We start from the raw sequence: 18649 nt of genomic DNA, 5'->3' as shown, positions 1-18649 counted from the left end.
AGCGGCCGCAGAGGAGAGGCGCATCGCCATCGGCCGCGGGGCCCCGAGGCTCGCCGGACGCCGCCGTCCCGGGTGCCGAGCGCGCTGCGTGGACGCCCTCCGCGCGGCCCGGACTCGGCCGCCCGCGCCCGCCGCGCCCGCCGCGCCTGCACCCGCCGCCGCACGTGGCGCCGTGATTGCGCCGGCCGTATCCCTCCGCGCCCCCGCCGCCGCTCCCCGCCCGCCGAGACCCTCGGCCGGCGCCGCGGAAGGATCGCACGCACGCGCGCACGCCCGCGCGGCCGCGAGCACCGAGGGCGCCGCGCTGAGGGGCCGCCGCCGCCGCCGCCGCCGCCCGCAGCCCTCGCCGTGTCAGTCAGCCCGCGGCTGCGGCGGGCGGCCGGGCGGGCGGCCGGGCTCGCTCGCGGCTCGTCCCTCCCGCCGTCCCCGCGTCCTCCGTGCGCAGCGCCGCGGGCAGGGGGCGGTCGGTGCCTGCGCAGAGCCGCCTCCTCCCGCCCCCGCCCCGCCCCCCGCGCGCCGCTCCCGCCGCCGCTGCGCCTGCTGCTGCTCGCCGTCCCCGCTGCAGTGCTGAGGGCTGAAGATGGCCGGGTGGCAGAGCTACGTGGACAACCTGATGTGCGATGGCTGCTGCCAGGAGGCCGCCATTGTCGGCTACTGCGACGCCAAATACGTGTGGGCCGCCACGGCCGGGGGCGTCTTCCAGAGCATCACGGTGAGGACCGCGGCCGGGGCCCCGCCGAGCGGGCGCGGGGGCCGGGGGCGCCGGCAGGTGTGCGGGGCCGGGCTGCGGCGGGCGGCGGGCGGGCGGCGGGCGGCGGGCGGGCAGGCCGAGGCCGGGATGCCCCTCCGCGGCCGCGCTGACAGCGGGGGCGGCGGCCGCGCTCGGGCCGGCGGCGGGGCGGGGGAGGGGGCGCGCCCGCGGCGGGGGCGGGCCCGGCGCCCGCAGCCCCTGTGGCCCCGCCGGCCGCAGGGCTGCCTGTCGCGGCGCGGGGCCCGGGCGGGGCGGCGCGGGCCTCGGCGCGGGGCGGCGCTCGGGGCCCCGGGGCTGCGAGCCGGGCGCGCCGCCGGCGTAGGCGGGTGGTGAATCTCGACTCGGGCTCGGGCTCCGGAGGGTTTTTTTTTTTTTTTAATTCTCCAAGATGGCGAACTGCCATTGATCTCTCTCCGCCTATGGAGACTCATCGATAGACCGTTATCCCCGGTGACGCAACGCAGCCCCGCAAAGGGGGCGCTCCCGCGGGACGCCGGCGAGGTGCGGGCCGGGGAGTCCCCGCCGCCGAGCCCCTCCCTGCGGAGCGCGGGCGGGCGGGCGGACGGCGCGGCTCGGCGCCCGCGGCGCTCTCGGACCGGGCGTTTGACTTGGGCGCCACACGTCTGCGGAGGACTCGTCAGCGACCCGCGGGCTGCCGTATTGTTGTGCCTCTCGCTAAGGTCGTGGCGAGCCGGTCGCACACGGGAGCGTTCCCTTAACGTGCTGGCCTCGCGCTCCCGGCCCGCCAGACGCCCGGCGCCGGGCCCGCGCCGCCCCCTGCCCGTGCCCGGGGCTGCAGAGCCGCGGCGGCCGTCGCCCGGCCCTTTGTGTGCGGCCCGCGGCGCTGCGCGGGTGCGGGCGCGTGCCTGCCAATGGCTGGGCCTGCTATGACTCTGCAGTTCCGAGGGGGGCGACGCCTTCCTGCTCGCTCGCCGAGCGTTGGCAGGCACGTTTCTGCTTTCCGGTTTGCTGGCTGCCTCAGTTTCTTTCCCCCGCCGTCTCCCTCCATTTTCTCTCGCCTCTCCGTCGCCCGCTGCGCTGCTGCGGGCAGCGGCCTGTCTGCGTTTGGCGGGAGGGGAAGGGAAGTTGGAGAGAGCGAGGAGGGAGATCTGAATCGGGCCGTGCGCTGAGCTCTGCGGTTGGAAGTTCGTCCGGGGGGCGCGTTTCGGGCGGCGTGGAGCCAAGGGCAAGCGCACGGATCCGCTGAGCACCGGCTTTGTGTCGGACTTTCAGGCAACTTTGGATCTGATGCAACACGACTGACTAACGTGACTGATGCTGATGGAACCGCTGTCAAGTTTCTAGGTGGCTCCTTACCATTACATAAGCTCTTCAGGGACCGCCTGACTTGATAGTTTATAAATAACTCAAGTTTGCGGTTTGTCTAGTGTCAACGACCAGCTATTTGAGAGTCTCTGCCTAGACTGGTCTTTAGTTCGCAGACTGCACTGTTAACTGAACTCTGGCTAACTGATGTAGATATGGAATCACGTGGGATCGAGTAATTCTGTAGACCAGACTGAAATCTCCTTTGACGCTAGCGCAAAGTGGATGTCTTGCAGTGGTAATACACACTTGGCGCACAGTCGTCTTTCCTGTTATATTAAGGCCTGAAAGAAATTAACTGTAACTTAATGTTTCTTTTTCTTTTTCTTTGGTGGGGGCAGCCAGTAGAAATAGATATGATTGTAGGAAAAGACCGGGAAGGTTTCTTTACCAACGGTTTGACTCTTGGCGCAAAGAAGTGCTCAGTGATCAGAGATAGCCTATACGTCGATGGTGACTGCACGATGGACATCCGGACGAAGAGTCAAGGTGGGGAGCCAACATACAACGTTGCCGTCGGCAGAGCTGGTAGAGGTAAGCCAGGTGCCCTCTTGGTTAAAAGCTGCACGCCGCATTACAACTTATTAAGCAGTTTCTTTACCATTTTGAATAAAAGTGTTAGTCCATAATGGCTATTAAGGTGGTTTTTGTGAACTGCCAGCACTGAAGGGTGGCACTGCTTTAGATGTGCTCACTCCACAGCAGCTGCATGTACAGCCTGGTCTCCGAGGTCCGGACTTTATTCAAAAATAGAATGTTCCTGTGAACTCTGCGTTTTCAGCTCCAGTAAACTGAAAGTCTGAATTCGTCTCTTAAACTGCTTGACATGATGAATGACGATCTTATGGTATATGCAAATTGTAAAATAATTCAAACTGTTTGGTGCTTTAATCCCCTTGAGTCTTTGACATTTGGATCTCTTCCCCTTTTTTCTTGCTCACATTTTAATCATTCACTGCTCAGCATACAAAAGGAAAGATTAATACTGGCTCATTTTCCTATTAGATTGCTGAGGAAGAGAGAAGGAATTAGAATGAGGGTTTTGGAGCAAGTTCATTTACTAAAATATTTTCAAAGTAAGTGTGTCTGTAATTTAGATTTGAAAAGTAGCAAATTATATTTCATTTATACACTTGGTCCAGATATTCTGCTGTTTCCTGACTGTTGTCAACGTTGCAGAAATTCTTACTGCACTAAATAAGTCTCACTACTTTTATAAAAGAAACTTTCAAAACTGAAGTTTATTATGACATCTGATTTACAAATACGTTTAGATGTGATAACCTGTGAAAATATTGTGTAAATAAAGAAGGCTCGTGTAGGCTTACATAGCAGTCTTGGCACATCTAATTTGAAGATCAGCTCGAAGGAACGGAAGCTGCTCTGAGCTGCATTTTACTGCAGTGGTCCTCCCAACTCCCTGCGATTGTCCCAACGTTTACTCTTACTCTGCTGTGAGTGGATGCTCATAAGAATTGTCGATAGGAAACTTAGATGACTGTAAAATAGTAGGCAAATCTCTAAACATTAGCCGAGCTCAGATAAATATGTTAAAAAGAAGTATCAACCATGTGACAAAACCAGAATGAGATTTTCATGTCATGAAGCACTACTGACATCTAGTGGCCGTGAATATAAAATCTGACATACACATCTACTTTGAGGCTAGACCTTTGAATTGCATCATAGAAGAACCTGTTGGAAATAGTAAACCTATTTCAGGATTTTAGACTCAATTAAAAACAAAGCTTGCAGAGTGAGGATGTCAGTAAGCAAAAGCCTTAAGTGCTTTCAATTTGGCCTTTTCTGAATGGCACTGAAAATGCTGTTTAAAATTTGGTCTTAGTTTTCCTCTGGAAGTAATAGACCCATTTAACCTCAACTTAATGGTTCTTAAACATGTTAAATTTTGGGAGAATTTTGTAAATAAATAATCACCTAGGTTTTTTACGTTTATATTTTTGGGGCCAGTCTAATATGTATTTGTCATATTAACCAGAAGTTTTTTGGTCATAGAATAGGAGATAAATGATGACACTTTTTTTCCCCTGGCTAGCCTAAAGATATGTTTATACACTGCTGCAGCTGTATTGATTGGACTTCCAAGATGCAGTTAATAGTTACAGTGTTTTTAGTCTATTACAAGTTGGAAAGTTCTCCTTTTTGGAGACCTGGTTGACTTCAGTGCTTGACTGTTCATGGAAAACTAACTTAATGTTAACTTATTGATCGGGGTTCTGTCTGCTAAAACTTATGTGACTTTCTTGATTAACACTTCTTTTGAAACACTTTTCTTCTTTCTCTTTCAGTCTTGGTCTTTGTAATGGGAAAAGAAGGGGTCCATGGAGGCGGATTGAATAAGAAGGCATACTCAATGGCAAAATACTTGAGAGACTCTGGGTTCTAGCTGCTAGGCAGACTGTTAAGTATTAGGGGAAAAATTGCTCTTAAACTTTCCTAGCTGTAAGCTTGAGTCTTAATTCTGGAAATTTTATTAGCAATGCAGGGTGATGGGGTATGAACCTGTGTCTCCTTTGTATCCCTCTGTTGGTGGGGAAAGGTGTCTTTCTTTCTGCCCTCCCCCCCTTAAATAATTCTGTTCACTTTTGTTTTGTTTCCTTGTGTACTCCAGCATTGGTTATAGTCATGGGAAAGGAAGGTGTCCACGGAGGCACACTTAACAAGAAAGCATATGAACTCACTTTATACCTGAGGAGGTCTGATGTGTAAGCAGCCTCTCCCCATCTACCTAGCAACTGTCTTCATCACCACCCCAATTATGGTCATAGTGCTACCAGACTATAGATGGTGGCTAATTTTTCTTTACCTCTTTTCTAATGTCACAATTCCTGTTTGCCCAATGGATCATTTGTATGTTAACCACTGTATGTAACCACCCTTATCTGGCAACATAATTGCAGCACAATAATGATTTGCATGATACCTTGAAATTTGGGGGGCGGGGGCATGCCAAGTTGGGCATCACTTTGTCTTAGCAATTAATGGAATATTGATTACTAAAATAAGTTAATCTTAAGCAAGGTGCCGGTTGTACAATCTCTGATTTGATCAATGTCTTTTCAGCACTTTGAGCATTTACTTAGCTCATTTAGTCTTCCTTTGGTAGCGCATGGTTGGGAGGAAGAAGTGCATGCATCTTTCCTTCACTCCGCTCTCTCCCACCCCTCCCTTCACACGTAAGGTGTTTGGTTTGCTTCCCTCCTCTTTTGCGCAGTGCCTGGTTTATAACAAATTACTAGCCCTTTGTGGATGAGCTCTCGAGAGCTGCGGGAGTTTGCTTTCAGTGTTGTTGTTGCACTTGAGTAGCGACAGCCCTTTTTTCAGTGTGCACAGGACACATGAAGAGTGCAACTTCAAAACAAGAGCAAAGGCACTTCCTCCCACGACCTCACAGTCACCACACTGATTGATCCCCAGGGACATGCCATCATCGCAGTAGCTCACATTTTTGTTCCTGTCTTTTTCTTTGCACACCAGCTCTACTCTTTAGTAAAATTGTAAAAGGCTGCCATTATGGACATTAGGTATCCCAACATAACCATCTGGAGTGTGTCCAGTTTGTTCTTCATAGGACCAATTTTTATTTGCAGCTTGAGTTTTTATATGAAGTTGCATTATTGTGGACTTGGCTGTCTTGTGATGAGTTTTTTTCATATGTATTCTGTGCCATACTATTGTTAAAATGAACTGTTGCTATTGTGAGATGGATTTTAACTGACCTATTAAAGGTTTCTTTCGAATGGCACTACTTTAGGGACATTCTAGTATTTGCTTCTATTGTTTGGGCCTTGTGGATAATGTACAGATTTAAAAACAAATCTTGTTGCTGATTTGTCCATTTTCTTTCCCTGCACTTTGTTACATCTGGGATACAGTCTAACTCATCTGATTTAATATGCATTTCAAAAAATGCCATAACTATTAAACACCTTGTTTACAGACAGATGAAATAAATTTATTCCAACCAAATATTCTAGACTCCTGTTGTTTATATAAATCATTGGCTTATGTTAATTTTTGACACAATGGGAATATACAGAATAGGCCAAACTGTGCTGCAAGCGGAAAATCTTAAAAAATTTAAGCTGACAGCCTACTCCCATTTCTTGTGGTATTTATTATAAATAATGAGCACCTGGGAATTTCTTTGTAATGGGCTTTGATCTCTTAAAAATGGCTTTTAGTCATTTCAGGCTTATGAGAGGAAAATTAACTTATCCACCAGAATTTAAGTATCTTTCTCTTGTTGCTGGTCTCTACATGTGAAAGCTTTGTGAACAGTAAGGGGCCCAGTACCAAGCAGGGTTTCTGCATTGTGGATTCTTCTGTGTTGAACTGTCACATGGCTAGATTTGGAGGCTGTGTTGGCGGGCTGCAGCCAGCCAGCTGGGACTCTCGTGAGACAGGATACTCTTTAGGCAGCCTCTAAGATAACTGGGGAGTTCTTGCAGTTTCTGGCTTTGGAGTGACATGTTCACTATGCCTGTGTAACAGTCAAGTTTAATCCCAGAAGTCATAAGGTCCCTGAGATAGACTGAAATTCAGTAAATATGTTAGTTTAATACTACCTAGATAAATCATTACAATGAACTGTCAAGCAGAAGTTCAGAGCAGGGTGCTCAAAAATGTGTGGCTCTTAGAAAAACTGGGGAGCTGGTTATAGTGCAGATTCTGGGTTCTGGAGATGGAGATTCCATAGACCCTGCAAGTCCCTAGAAACAGTCGCCAGGTCAATCTCACTGCAAGTGGCCTGTTGCGCTACCCTTTGAGAAACAGTGGGTTGGGTTAGGGAATGGGAGTTAATCTCTTTGCCTTACTTAAAATATACGTGCATAACCAATTTTTTCTTTGACAGTGTTGTCAGGTATCATTTCTGAATTTGTACACACAGGGATGTAAAAGTATGCAAGATAAGGGAATTGGTGCTACTTTGGTAGTTGGACATATCTTAGAAATTGTAAAACAACAAAAACCTCAACTTTTTGACCTGTTAAGATCCCTGTTAGGAAAAGGTTGGTCAAATGAAAATTTGGTGGTTGAGTTGTGATGATTTGAGATTTTACAGTAACACACTCACACTTCAGTTGTACGCAACTGTTAGGGTAACTAGAAAGCAGTGGCCAGAACTGTGAAACCCTTAATGAGCGAACCTCTAAGTAGGTGAGGGGGGTGTGTGTTGTGGGTTTGGGGAGGGGAGTAGAAGAGGTAGAGGGCACCCATGTCACTAAAATAGTAAATAAGGGACTGTCACTGGCCCCATCCACAGCTTCATTAGAAAGACACTTAGGAAAATGCATCCATGTGCCTTCGCTTTGGACTCAGATCTAGGACTAAGCTGAGGAGATGGAGCCATACAAATTCGCATACCAGGCTGTCCCTCACAGCATAACTTGGAATAACTCAACTTGGAAAACTACAGGATTTAACTTTCAGGGTTATGGGTTAAATAAATGATTGTATGTCCAGAGGATAAAATACTCATTGAGGGGCTGGCCCTGTGGCCGAGTGGTTAAGTTCGAGCGCTCTGCTTCAGCGGCCCAGGGTTTCGCCAGTGCAGATCCTGGGTGTGGACATGGCATCACTCATCAGGCCATGTTGAGGCAGCGTCCCACGTGCCACAACTAGAAGGACCCACAGCTAAAAAATACACAACTATGTACTGGGGGGCTTTGGGGAGAAAAAGAAAAAGAAAATCTTTAAAAAAAATAAAAGTGATTGAATGACTTGAGAAAATGCTCACCAATGAATGTTACATAATATGAGGCTGTAAACAGATGTTACAGGGTAACTACATAGAGTGTGTAGAATAATATACAGGTATTTTACGTATGTATTTTTGAAGAAAAATTTAACTCTGCGGGCAGGTTTCCGGGTGACTATACTTTTATAATCAGGAAAATTTTAAGTTGGGAAGGCACTTTTCAATAGAAATTGGATTTTAATTTTATTTAATGTCCTATTTAAAAAGCTGTATATTTATACCATGAAGAAATTATAAAAGATTTCAAGAGAATATTAAGAGAACTAATAATAATCCTAGTCAGTGCTGTTAAATAAGATACACTCTTAAATTTTTTTTTTTACAACTAAAAGTAACAATTTTGAGTTGCAAAAAAAAGTAATTTTTGCCTCAGGAAAACTCCTAACTTCAAGGAACTAGGTCCTGGATGTGAACTGTGGAATAAGGACTGAGGGAATACAACATCTAATACACGTAACAGTGACTTTTAACTTTCCCCTCATTAAAAAAAAAAGTGTTTTAGGTATGATGTTTTTATTATTTACTTCAGTAATTATAAAGCTATTACTAACTGTATTTCTGTGTCAGGCACTGAGCTCACTGTATGTCCTCACATCTCACTTAGGCTAAACAAAATTACACAAATGACCAAACAGGTTTAGAAGGGTTAGGGCCACGCAAGTATGCCGAACTCCAAAGTTCTGCTTAACTACCATAGTAAACAATGTTCTGTTTTTCAGGCCTGTGTTGTATTTTTAAAATGGGGGGGGGGGGGGGGCAACATGGCACTGCTTGGTAAAAAAGCCATGCTGTGGTAAGCATCCCACGTATAGAGTAGAGGAAGATGGGCATGGATGTTAGCTCAGGGCCAGTCTTCCTCGGCAAGGAGAGGAGGATTGGCAGTAGTTCGTTCAGGGCTAATCTTCCTCAAAAAAAAAAAAATGGGGGTTATGGCAGGGAATGAGGTGGTATCATACAGTAGATATGGAATTCAACTTTCTTTTTTTCTAAGTGGAAGTACCTATTTTTTTGGTTGATTATGAGGAGTTTTTTAGAAAGCGATTCAGAAAGTGAAATTTCCCCTAATAGTGTTAGATTTCTTTTACAATGTATTAAATTTTTTCTTTTACAATGTATTAAATTTTTTCTTTTACAACAAAAGGCTCATATACATAATGTACTTATTCTCTGATGTGCTTTTGTTCACTAACAGTCTCCCATGTCAATACAGATACACCTAGATGCTTCATCCTTTCAAGGCTGTACAGCAGCCTACTGTAAGGATTACCATGATTACAGTAGAGTACCATAATACACACTACTGTTGGAATGATTTTGGCTGCCGTTTTAACTTTTTTGGGATTACGTAATTGCTTGTGAGCAGTCAGTTACCTTGTATAAAATTCTAAGGTGATGTGTCTTTACCTGACCTAAATTGTTTTAATCATTCTACCTTTATAGGACCACATATAAATAAGGCTAATGTGGGTAATACCACAGTAGAACAAATATTTGCCAGTTCTTAAAGTGGAAAACGTGTTTATTAACATTCAAACTCCCTTCATACAAGGCCATATAAAAATTCTTAGCATTTTGATTATACATGAGTCTATATTTCTACATAGTTACAGTGACGTATAATATAATTTAGCTTTTCATAATACGTTGTTTAAATACATCATTAGTTCTGTCTGTTAAACATAAGCAATTATTTTCAAATCCAATACTTGAATGGTTTCCTCTGTACATAGTTTAGCAGGGCTAATTAGCATAAGATGCTCTTTATTAAGAGGTATATGATCTGAGTATTAACAGTTGCTGAAGTTTGGTATCTTTATACAGCATTTTCTTTTTGCTTTGATCACAACATAAAACCCTTAAGGATACTGAAATTTAGTAAGCAAAGTCCAGAGACATGTTACTTTAGCTGATGAATTAAATTCATACATAACACTGTAGTATTAAAAATCTTGAAAAAAAGCTTTTGAAATCTGTGCTAGTACAGACCTTTCCTATCAAGATAAGACTACTTGGGAATAGAAAGGAAAAAGAGCTTTAAGTTTCTCTGTGGTGCCGATAGGACGAAAAATGCTTGATTACCTTGTGGCCTCTCACTAATGATGGCATTTGGGGAAATAGCAGAGCAGACATACGCCAGCTCGCCGCCTCAAGGTAACTGAGGGAGACGGAGCTGCTTCCGCTCATGCTGGGGCCACAGCAAGGATCGCGTGTGTAAAACCCGGAACATTGGCACCCTGTGATCTAGGTCTTAACTGCAAGCAATACTGAGGAATTTTTGTTTAATGTTTTGGCTATATTTCATTCCAAAAAAGAGTTGATGTGATGCTTGACTACAGCACCAGTCAGTTGTTAGTGAAATGAAGTACACTCCTGCAGACAGATACCAGATCAGAACCACCTGCTTCAGTATCTGATTAAACTGTAGAATACTAAAAGATAAGTTATTTCTACAGAAATCTCTGAAGGGAGCAAAAAGATCAAATTATATACCTAAGTAAACATTTTAAAGGGAAATAATGCAGTCACCCTCTGAAGGTCAGACAGTGTTCGCTACGCTGTAATCGCGTTCACCGTTAGGCTGCAGCTGGACCACAACACTGTGTTCATTAATTTCATTTTCTGCATCACTGCTGTCGGTATCTTCATTGTCATCTTCCTCATAGTCTGAAGATTCTGTCATGTTCTGTTGTGAGCGGGATTCCGACAAAGCCCCAAATGACTGGGTGCTGACAGAAGCCAAAGGTCTGAGTAAAGGGGTATGTTCTGAGACTTCGTTTTCTTCTTGACTACTGTCTGTGTCAGAGTCTGAATCGCCTTGAGAAGGAACAACTTTTTGCTTGCAGACTGGACAGGTTTTTTTGGTTTTAGTTAGCCAGGGGTCTACACACTTGCAATGATAAGCTGTTGAAGCAAAATACACGTTTTAGGTAGTATACTGTGGTCGAGAACATTATTTTTAATCTCTTGCTGTGTTTATTAATCTTCTGATCTATATGCATCATGTAGGGACGAGAGAAGAAAAGTACACTTTTATCACTACACCTCCATCCTTTAACGAGACCACTAATTAGTACAGGGCCTGGCCTGTGGTGTGCTAGTAACTATTTTCTGTCTCCCCCTGTAATATTGAACCTAAATATAAATTACTTGTTGCATAAATTCAAAGAAGTGTGTAATTATTCATACCATGGGAACAGGGAAGGACTCTCAGCTTGTCTCCGTCTTCATATTCATCCAAACAAATGGCACATACATCATACTCATCTCCTGTGACAGAAAACAACACATAAAATTAATTAAAAGAGGTAGAGAAATATTCTTTTCAAACTTTTTAAGTTATCTTCCTCAGTTATTTTAAATGCTTTTTGGGTTTTTTGCTTTTCTTGTGTGTGAGGAAGATTGGCCCTCAGCTAACATTTGTTGCCAATCATCATCTTTTTTTTTTCTCCCCAAAGACCCAGGACATAGTTGTATATCCTAGTTGTAAGTCCTTCTAGTTCTTCTGTGTGGGACGCCGCCAGAACATGGCTTGATGACAGTGTGTAGGTCCACGCCCATGATCCGAACCGGCGAACCCCAGGCCCGTGGAAGCAGAGCGTGTGAACTTAACCATGTGGTTACGGGGCTGGCCCCTCTAGGTCATTTTTTAAGTAAAAACAGAAACATGTTAGAACACACTCAAAATTGTAATATATTAGCAAATAAAAACATACTTGGAATAAGATGCACTGAGCTTTAAATCTCCATTCCGACATTTACTAGTTCTGTGGGGCTGGCAGGTTCATTAGCTTTGACACCCAGGGCTTTTATCTGTAAAAAGGTTCTGTCTACCTCGCCAGGTTGTGAGGATGGAATGAGATAGCGTGAGCCAAGGGCCAGGCACAGAGGGATTCACCAAATGGTGTTTATTATTAATATCACTGCCCTTTTCTTATTGTTGAACTTATCACCTTTATAATCATGAACGTTTATTAATTCATAGCTCTTTTTGGAATTCAAGTGCAGTATAAGTTTTTAAGGAACTGTCAGTCTCACATACAGTAGCTTTTAAAGTTGAGTCAGTAGTGGCTTTTTGTGTAATGGCAGTGACCATTGTGACTGCCTTCAATTCAGTGTTTTCCATTAAATGTATATGTTAAGTAAAAACTTACAAAAATCTCAGGGAACAAAAGACAGTTAAAGTCATTGCCTGTCCCACACACAGGTGACAATTCTGGGAGGCATGTGAGAAATAAAGCCACTGGATGGATGGACGGACATGATGCATGGAGAAGGGAATGATGGTTCCCTCCCAACAATCTCGGTAACAGCCTCAGCCATTTAAAATAGCGCGTTCAGGAGGAGTTCCCAGTAGAAGCCTTTCATGTACGTTACTAATTGTTGTTCAGTTTCTTGAATTCGGTCACTGTAGTATCACCCATCAAATATATTCTATAAGAAATACAAGATTCCATTAGAGGCCATGGTTCTACTAGAACCTTGTGTGGGGAATGTGGTGAGATTGATCATACACATCTCAAACTATCAGATGAAAGGATTCCAATATATCTGTAATTATCTTTAATTACACAGTTGATCCACTTACATGGACTTCGAGGATAGTTTTAATATGGTAAGCAATTCAATCATGACCAATTTCTCACACAAATCAAACTTTCAGTCTTACGACTTCATGAAAATGCCCATTAAAAATATACAGTTAATATAATTGAACAGGAACAGACTGGTCCAAAGCTGTGCCAAGGCCCTGAGCCTCGTTTTCCTAAAGTAAGCAGGTCATCCTGCACTATCTAGGAGCCCAATGTAATCGTGCAACAGTGAGGCAGAAGAGTTCGGAGTCAGAGGGAGATGCGATGTTAGTGGCTTTGAAGATGGAGGGCAGGAGAGTCACAAAACAAGAATATTGTGGCCTCTAGAAGCTGGAAAAAGCAAGGGAATGGATTCTCCCTGAGAGCTTCCAAAAAAGAAGGCCAGCCCTGCCGTCATCCTGACTTAGCCCAGTGAGATCGTATTGGACTTCTAACCTACAAAACTGTAATATAATAAATTTGTGTTGTTTTAGGCCACTAAGTTTGTGGTAGTTTGTTACCACAGCAATAAGAAATGAATAGGGAGTACTGGGGTTAGCCCTAAATGTATGGAACTGATGCTTCAGCAAGTCCCTCTGCTTTCCCATTAATCCTCTGAATTGTTGCAAGTGATGGATTTATATTGAGCTCCCGTATTTTCTAGACACAGCACCTTTTTTTTTTTAAAGATTGGCAGCTGAGCTAACATCTGTTGCCAATCTTTTTTTCCCTTCTTGTTGTTCTCCCCAAAGCCCCCGAGTACATAGTTGTACATTCTAGCCGTAGGTCCTTCTGGTTGTGCTATGTGGGACGCCGCCTCAGCACGGCCTGAGGAGCAGTGCCATGTCCACACCCAGGATCCAAACCAGCGAAACCCTGGGCCACCTACACAGAGTGTGTGAACTTAATCACTGGCCATGGGCCAGCCCCTAGCCACAGCGCTTTACTTTGAAGATGACAGGTCAAGATTCAGAGGTGTAGTCTGTGATCATGGACCAGACTGGAGCCTAGTGCTCTGTAGAGAATTAACCCCCGTAGCCTTGGACTTATGATGAAATGGTAAAACATGTTAGATGCCTAGGTTTCTCATCCTATTTTATTTCTTAGGTGTGTAACCTTGTGCAAGACACTCAGCTCTATGTTTCACTATTAAAGGCAAAACAAAAATTTTGAAGTATCTATGTCTTAGGATTGTCGTGGATTAAAAGAGAGAATCAAGGTAGAGTACTGCATAACGTTTGGCCATACAGTACCTCTCACTCAGTGTCCACCTGATGACACTGGCATATGACGTGGCACAATGAAGGCTGTGGCTAGGGGGCTGCTCTCTTGATACCCACAAGTGCTTCTGTCCCATCACGTGAACTGTTGCTTACAGAGTTCACGGCAATGGTCACTGAACCTGTTTGTTGTAATTAGAAATAATTATGTAACTTAATTAAATATTCAGCCGCTCTAGAACTGTGAGGATGAAAGACTTCTGGTTTTATTTGAAAGCGAGCTTGACTGTATTAGGAGCACTTACTGAAAGCCAGGTGCTTCTCCAACCCTCTCCAGCCAAAATGTTATTAAAAGATCGGACTAACTTACGTATCAATAAAAAGCAAGAATGAGAGCATAATCCAATTTTTGTCCCATTTTTAAAATACCTAAAACTAAAAATGGTAGAAAATGCATCATGCACCGTGACAACTTGGACATCTAGTCAGTGGATTCATATTCAGGACCATGGCCCAACATCAAAACATACTGAATGGATTTTTATTTACTTTTAACCAGGAAATAAATTTAAGGCATTTATGTATTTTTTTTTATGAGTCACAACTTTATCAGATGTTTTCAAATAACTAATCTGTCCACTGGTTCTGGCAGCATAAGACAATTTTGGTTTTCACAACTGGGAGTTGAGGCTGCTAATAGGCTAGGGATGCTGCTGAACCTCCTACAACGCTCTGGACAGCCCCTCAAAGAATTATCTAAAGTGTCAACAGTGCTGAGGTTGAGAAACCTGACATACAACCTCTCCAGGCTTTATCAAAGACTTTGCTAACTCACCAGTGGATGATGTTCAGAAGTTGTGGGCAGGTAAGACTCATGTCTATTATGTGAAACAATATGGAAATACTTCTGTCTGGAATGTTTCTGTCATGACTGTTATTTGAATAATGTTTCAGAAAAATTTCATAAAGCACTTTTAAAGTCTCATCAATCTGGGAATGTTATAATATGTAGGTAGACAGAACTTTGATTTTCCCCTCTAAACCTGTTCTTCCCTAGTTTTCCCCCCAAAACCTGGGGTCATCAGGTACAGCAAAGGCAGTGACCCACCAGAATGGGAATCACAGAAAGACTCAAGGCAGCCATTACAGTGGTGTGACTGATTCCTGGGCATGTTCCTGATGCCTCTTTCCCTGAGAGCCTACATTCAATCTGTCACCAAGCCCTGTGTGGCTTTTCTCCAGAGCAGCCAGGGTGGTTTTTTAAAAACGTCAATTCCATCATGTTAATCCCATTTAAATGGTTCCATAAAATCTGAGCTCCTTATCGTGGCCTTCATATAGCTGTATATGATCTGACCCCTGCCTCTCTCTCCCATCTCATCTCACACCAGCCGACCCCACTTCACTCGTGCTTCAACCACACTGGCCTTTCAGTATTGAACAAACTACTGCAAGAGTTAGGTGGGGACCTGCATTTAGCCTTGTTATAACAAAAACATTTGGACATAAGATTAGGTATAGAAAGAGGAATCACCATTTCTAGAGATGACTCAGAAATGAGCTAGTATGAAATAATCTAGTCAGAGTGCATACAAATTGATGCAGGGCTTAACTGTTCAATTTTGCAACAAACTACTCCAGGCCTTAAGTCAACCAGAATGGGCTTCCTCAAAGTAAAAGACAAAAGAGAGTGAACCTTCAGGGCTAAACACACAGGCTTCAGGAGACAGAATGACTTACCATATACATTGTGAATAATCTGCCCAGGGAAGATGTGGCATTGGATTCAGGAGCTTTAAAGCAAAAATGACTGTTCTCCTAGAGTATTGCTCCATTTTTATGTAAATATTATAAAATGCTATATTGCTTTTTTCCAGTCTCTGAAATAAAATCTTTCTCCTTCTGTACATATTATCTTGGAAAATCACAATGATTAAGCTATAAAAGAAAAATGCCTAGTAACTTAAAATCTCAAATATGAAACCCATTTTTTATCATTTGTATCTCAGGGTTCTGGCTCCTTCACATACTGATGGAGTAGGAGACAGTTCCCCCAGGACAGCCTGAAATGCTTAGTAGAGGGACCGTTAAGTGAAAACATAAGAATTTTTCATCTGCTAGGAAACATGGTGTGTGGTAACCAGTCCTTAGGGTTACAGACTTGGAGAAATACATTAATTGAAATGACACAGGAAACTCAGGAAACCACAATTTCAATTGAAGAGCTATTTTTGAGGACAATAATGAGTAATGAAGAAATGCGTGAGGAAGCTGGCTGCTTCAGAAGCAAGAAAACAACTATGAGGCTATTATTATTTTATATGTGCTAGAAACGGCCAAGTCAATATTTAGATCATTTAAGTATTAATCAGCACAAACATTTCTGAAAGAGTTACAAAGGTGAAGATCAATAAGAGTTAGGAAGATTTAAGATGATCAAGTTCATGTACATCCTTACATACTTGTGTGTTCTAATCCAGTAATTATTTTTCTTTTCTTTATATAGAGGAAATGAAATAAAAAAACTTAAGCAGCCTTAGGTACACTTGGAGTTTAAAGTAGAGGTGGCACTGGGCCTACAGTGTTTTGCATAAAGCAGAATTACTTGTAGATGACTTCTTCCTGTTGACTAAATTGGGCTGATATTCATTACAACTCTGAATGCAGCACAGATGACTATAAAAACCACACATAAAACTTCCTTCTATAAAGTGCATATAAAATGATAAGAAAACACTAAGATCCCAATAGAAGCATGAGCAAAGGACAAGACAGGTTACAAAAGCAGAAATAAATAGGTAATTTACCTTGTCAATGTAGAATATGATGAAATGAATATTCTCATATACTGCTGGTAGACTTGAACTGTTAGGAAATAGTATGGTCTCAAAAATGTTCTTTTTCTTTGACATAGTGAGTTGAGGAGGAGGGTAAGTGCAAGTGGGGATAGGAGAGGATGAGAGAAGGGAAATGAGTAGGATTAAAGCCAGGGGGCAATTTGTTTTATTTTGAAATAGTAGTACCTGGAGAGGAAAGATAGGCTAGGGTAGTATTTACAAGTACAGTGTTTGGAGTCAAGAATTTGAACTGCAGCCCTGCCACGTACCTTTACTAGCTTTGCACACTCAGGTAACTTATTTGACCTTTCTAAGTCTCATTTTCTTTATCTATAAAATGGTTGTGACAATACTTTTCTAATTGTGCTGCTCTCAGAGCTAAAATGGAAAATTATCACAATTTTATTGGGTGCAGTGCCCATCTCAATCCAATTTAATCCCAGTTAACTCATTTGGTATAAAAGTGGACTGAAGGCACGGTTCTCTGTAGCAGTCACAGCTCCAGACAAGAGATAAAGGTCAAGCGTGCCATGACAGAAACCACCCTACAGGACCAGCTCTCAGTCCCTCAGTCCATCTCAAGGCTACACTGCAGACCTCAGGATCTCTGTTTCTGGACATGAAATAATAAAAGAGTTCATCTTCCAGTAACTCAGGAATGCACTGATCTCCCAGGAGCCATAGCCATGAGAGTAACTCCTGCCCAACTTGGAACCTCACTGTTGTACTACTTTGTGGCCGTTATGAAGAGTACGCCTTTAGAGGAACTGAGAAATATTCCCTTTTCTGATTGGCTTTTTGAGAGTAAATTCAGAACAGTTTTCCCTTGAAATAGTTCGACACAGAACAAGTATCAACTAGCATTGGTTGGACTGAACTCTGGTTAAAGATTCTTAGCTTTATCAGTAGATGGGCTGTATCTTTTACTCACCGTTATATCCCTAGTGGTTACTACAGTGCCTGGTACAGAGTAGGCTCCCATAAATATATGCAGAATAACAAGTGCCACAAAGCATTTGTTCATTTCATGATGAATGGTTAACAAGGAAGCATCCACCTCTCACCTGGAACCTGCCACGTGGGCTCTCCCTGCTTCGCATCAACCCCTAGTCTGTTCTCCATTCACCAGTGTGAGGGATCCTTTTTCACGGTAATCTGAGCATGTCCTTCCTCTCAAAGTCCATCCAAGTTTTACCATCGCCCATCAAATCACAAGTCCTTCCCATGGCATGATCTGCCTCCCCATCTACCTCTCTGATTCCTCTAACCACTCTCCCTCTAGACCGCTACATTCTAGCCACATGCTCCCTTTACTGTTCCCTGAAGATACCAAACGCACTGTTGCCTCAAGGCCTCTGAATCGCTGTTCCTCCGCCTGCAGAGTTCTCCCCTCCCCTTCCCGCCTTCCTCCAGTATTTATTCTCTCACTTCATTCAGATGTCTGTTCAAAGTCTCCTTCTCAGAGACGTCTTCCTGTCTTATCTAAAGTAGCAACCCATCCCTCCCCCATCACTCATCATTTGTTGTCCTTCATTGCACTTATTGCTATATGACTGAATTTCTTTACCTATTTGTCTGTTTGCCCCCACTAAGCTCCACAAAGGCAGGAGTTTTTTGTTTTATTTGCTGCTGTTTCCCTAGCACCTTCACGGCGCCTGGCACATAGTACGAGCGCTTGGTAAATATTTATTGAAGGAGCATATGAATAACTACACAAGTTATTTCCAGGAAATCCTGATTTCTGCTGCTAACTGCTAATTGGAGGACCTAATCACATAGATCTAACTACAAAAAGCTAAATATTTTAATGTAGATAAAGTCTATGTAGACCCTGACTGATAGAGTAAAACTGGCCTCAGATATTGCCACCCTAATTCAATGCTGAATATGCCAGCCAGCTCTCAAGACCACAAAAAACAATATACAACAAAGCACTGTAAGGAGTATGATGTTTGCACAGTGGCAATACTAGATACTGTGTCTACTGATAATCAGAAGACATCCAAGAAAGAAGAGCTCACTGTACCAGGAGACACTGGAGAAGGGTTCTGAGAGAGGGACTAGGGTCAGGCCTTAAAGACAGGCTAGATTTAGAAAACTAAGGAGAAAAAGACACTACTGGGAGAGTAAACAATTGAAAACATTTGCAAAGAAGAAATAAACAC

The 18649-nt window shown here is 43.8% G+C and overlaps 2 protein-coding genes across 9 annotated transcripts in view; one reads left to right on the top strand and one right to left on the bottom strand.

Moving 5' to 3' along the window:
* The first annotated feature begins 450 nt into the window (after nucleotides 1-450).
* On the top strand, nucleotides 451-6067 carry PFN2 (profilin 2). Of its 2 annotated transcripts, none has more exons than XM_070576327.1 (3): nucleotides 451-712; nucleotides 2419-2611; nucleotides 4710-6067. In XM_070576327.1, exons 1-3 carry the CDS (start codon nucleotides 581-583, stop codon nucleotides 4805-4807), a joined length of 423 nt encoding a protein of 140 aa, XP_070432428.1. In that variant the 5' UTR covers nucleotides 451-580; the 3' UTR covers nucleotides 4808-6067. The 2 variants fall into 2 exon arrangements, with proteins under 2 accessions (XP_070432428.1, XP_070432427.1); XM_070576326.1 differs by having other exon boundaries at nucleotides 4387-6067.
* Nucleotides 6068-9360: 3293 nt separating this feature from the next.
* Nucleotides 9361-18649, bottom strand: part of RNF13 (ring finger protein 13) — a 158437-nt gene continuing 149148 nt past the window's right edge. For all 7 annotated transcript variants that reach the window (XM_070576316.1, XM_070576318.1, XM_070576321.1 and 4 more), the window contains 2 exons: nucleotides 11046-11126; nucleotides 9361-10760 (listed from right to left, as the gene is read on the bottom strand). In XM_070576316.1, the coding sequence (XP_070432417.1) occupies nucleotides 10396-10760; nucleotides 11046-11126 (446 nt within the window). In that variant the 3' untranslated portion in view covers nucleotides 9361-10395. The remainder of the gene's footprint in view (nucleotides 10761-11045; nucleotides 11127-18649) is intronic.

The sequence above is a fragment of the Equus przewalskii genome, chromosome 15 (assembly GCF_037783145.1).
Source record: "Equus przewalskii isolate Varuska chromosome 15, EquPr2, whole genome shotgun sequence".
Lineage (NCBI taxonomy): Eukaryota > Metazoa > Chordata > Mammalia > Perissodactyla > Equidae > Equus > Equus przewalskii.
This window is presented reverse-complemented; position numbering and strand designations above follow the sequence as displayed.

Excerpts from the sequence above, each read along its gene's own strand:
- PFN2 (XM_070576327.1), top strand. The coding sequence starts at position 581 with ATGGCCGGGTGGCAGAGCTACGTGGACAACCTGATGTGCGATGGCTGC. Across the intron at positions 713-2,418 it reads GCGTCTTCCAGAGCATCACG|CCAGTAGAAATAGATATGAT; the intron begins GTGAGGACCGCG and ends TGGTGGGGGCAG. Across the intron at positions 2,612-4,709 it reads CGTCGGCAGAGCTGGTAGAG|CATTGGTTATAGTCATGGGA; the intron begins GTAAGCCAGGTG and ends TGTGTACTCCAG.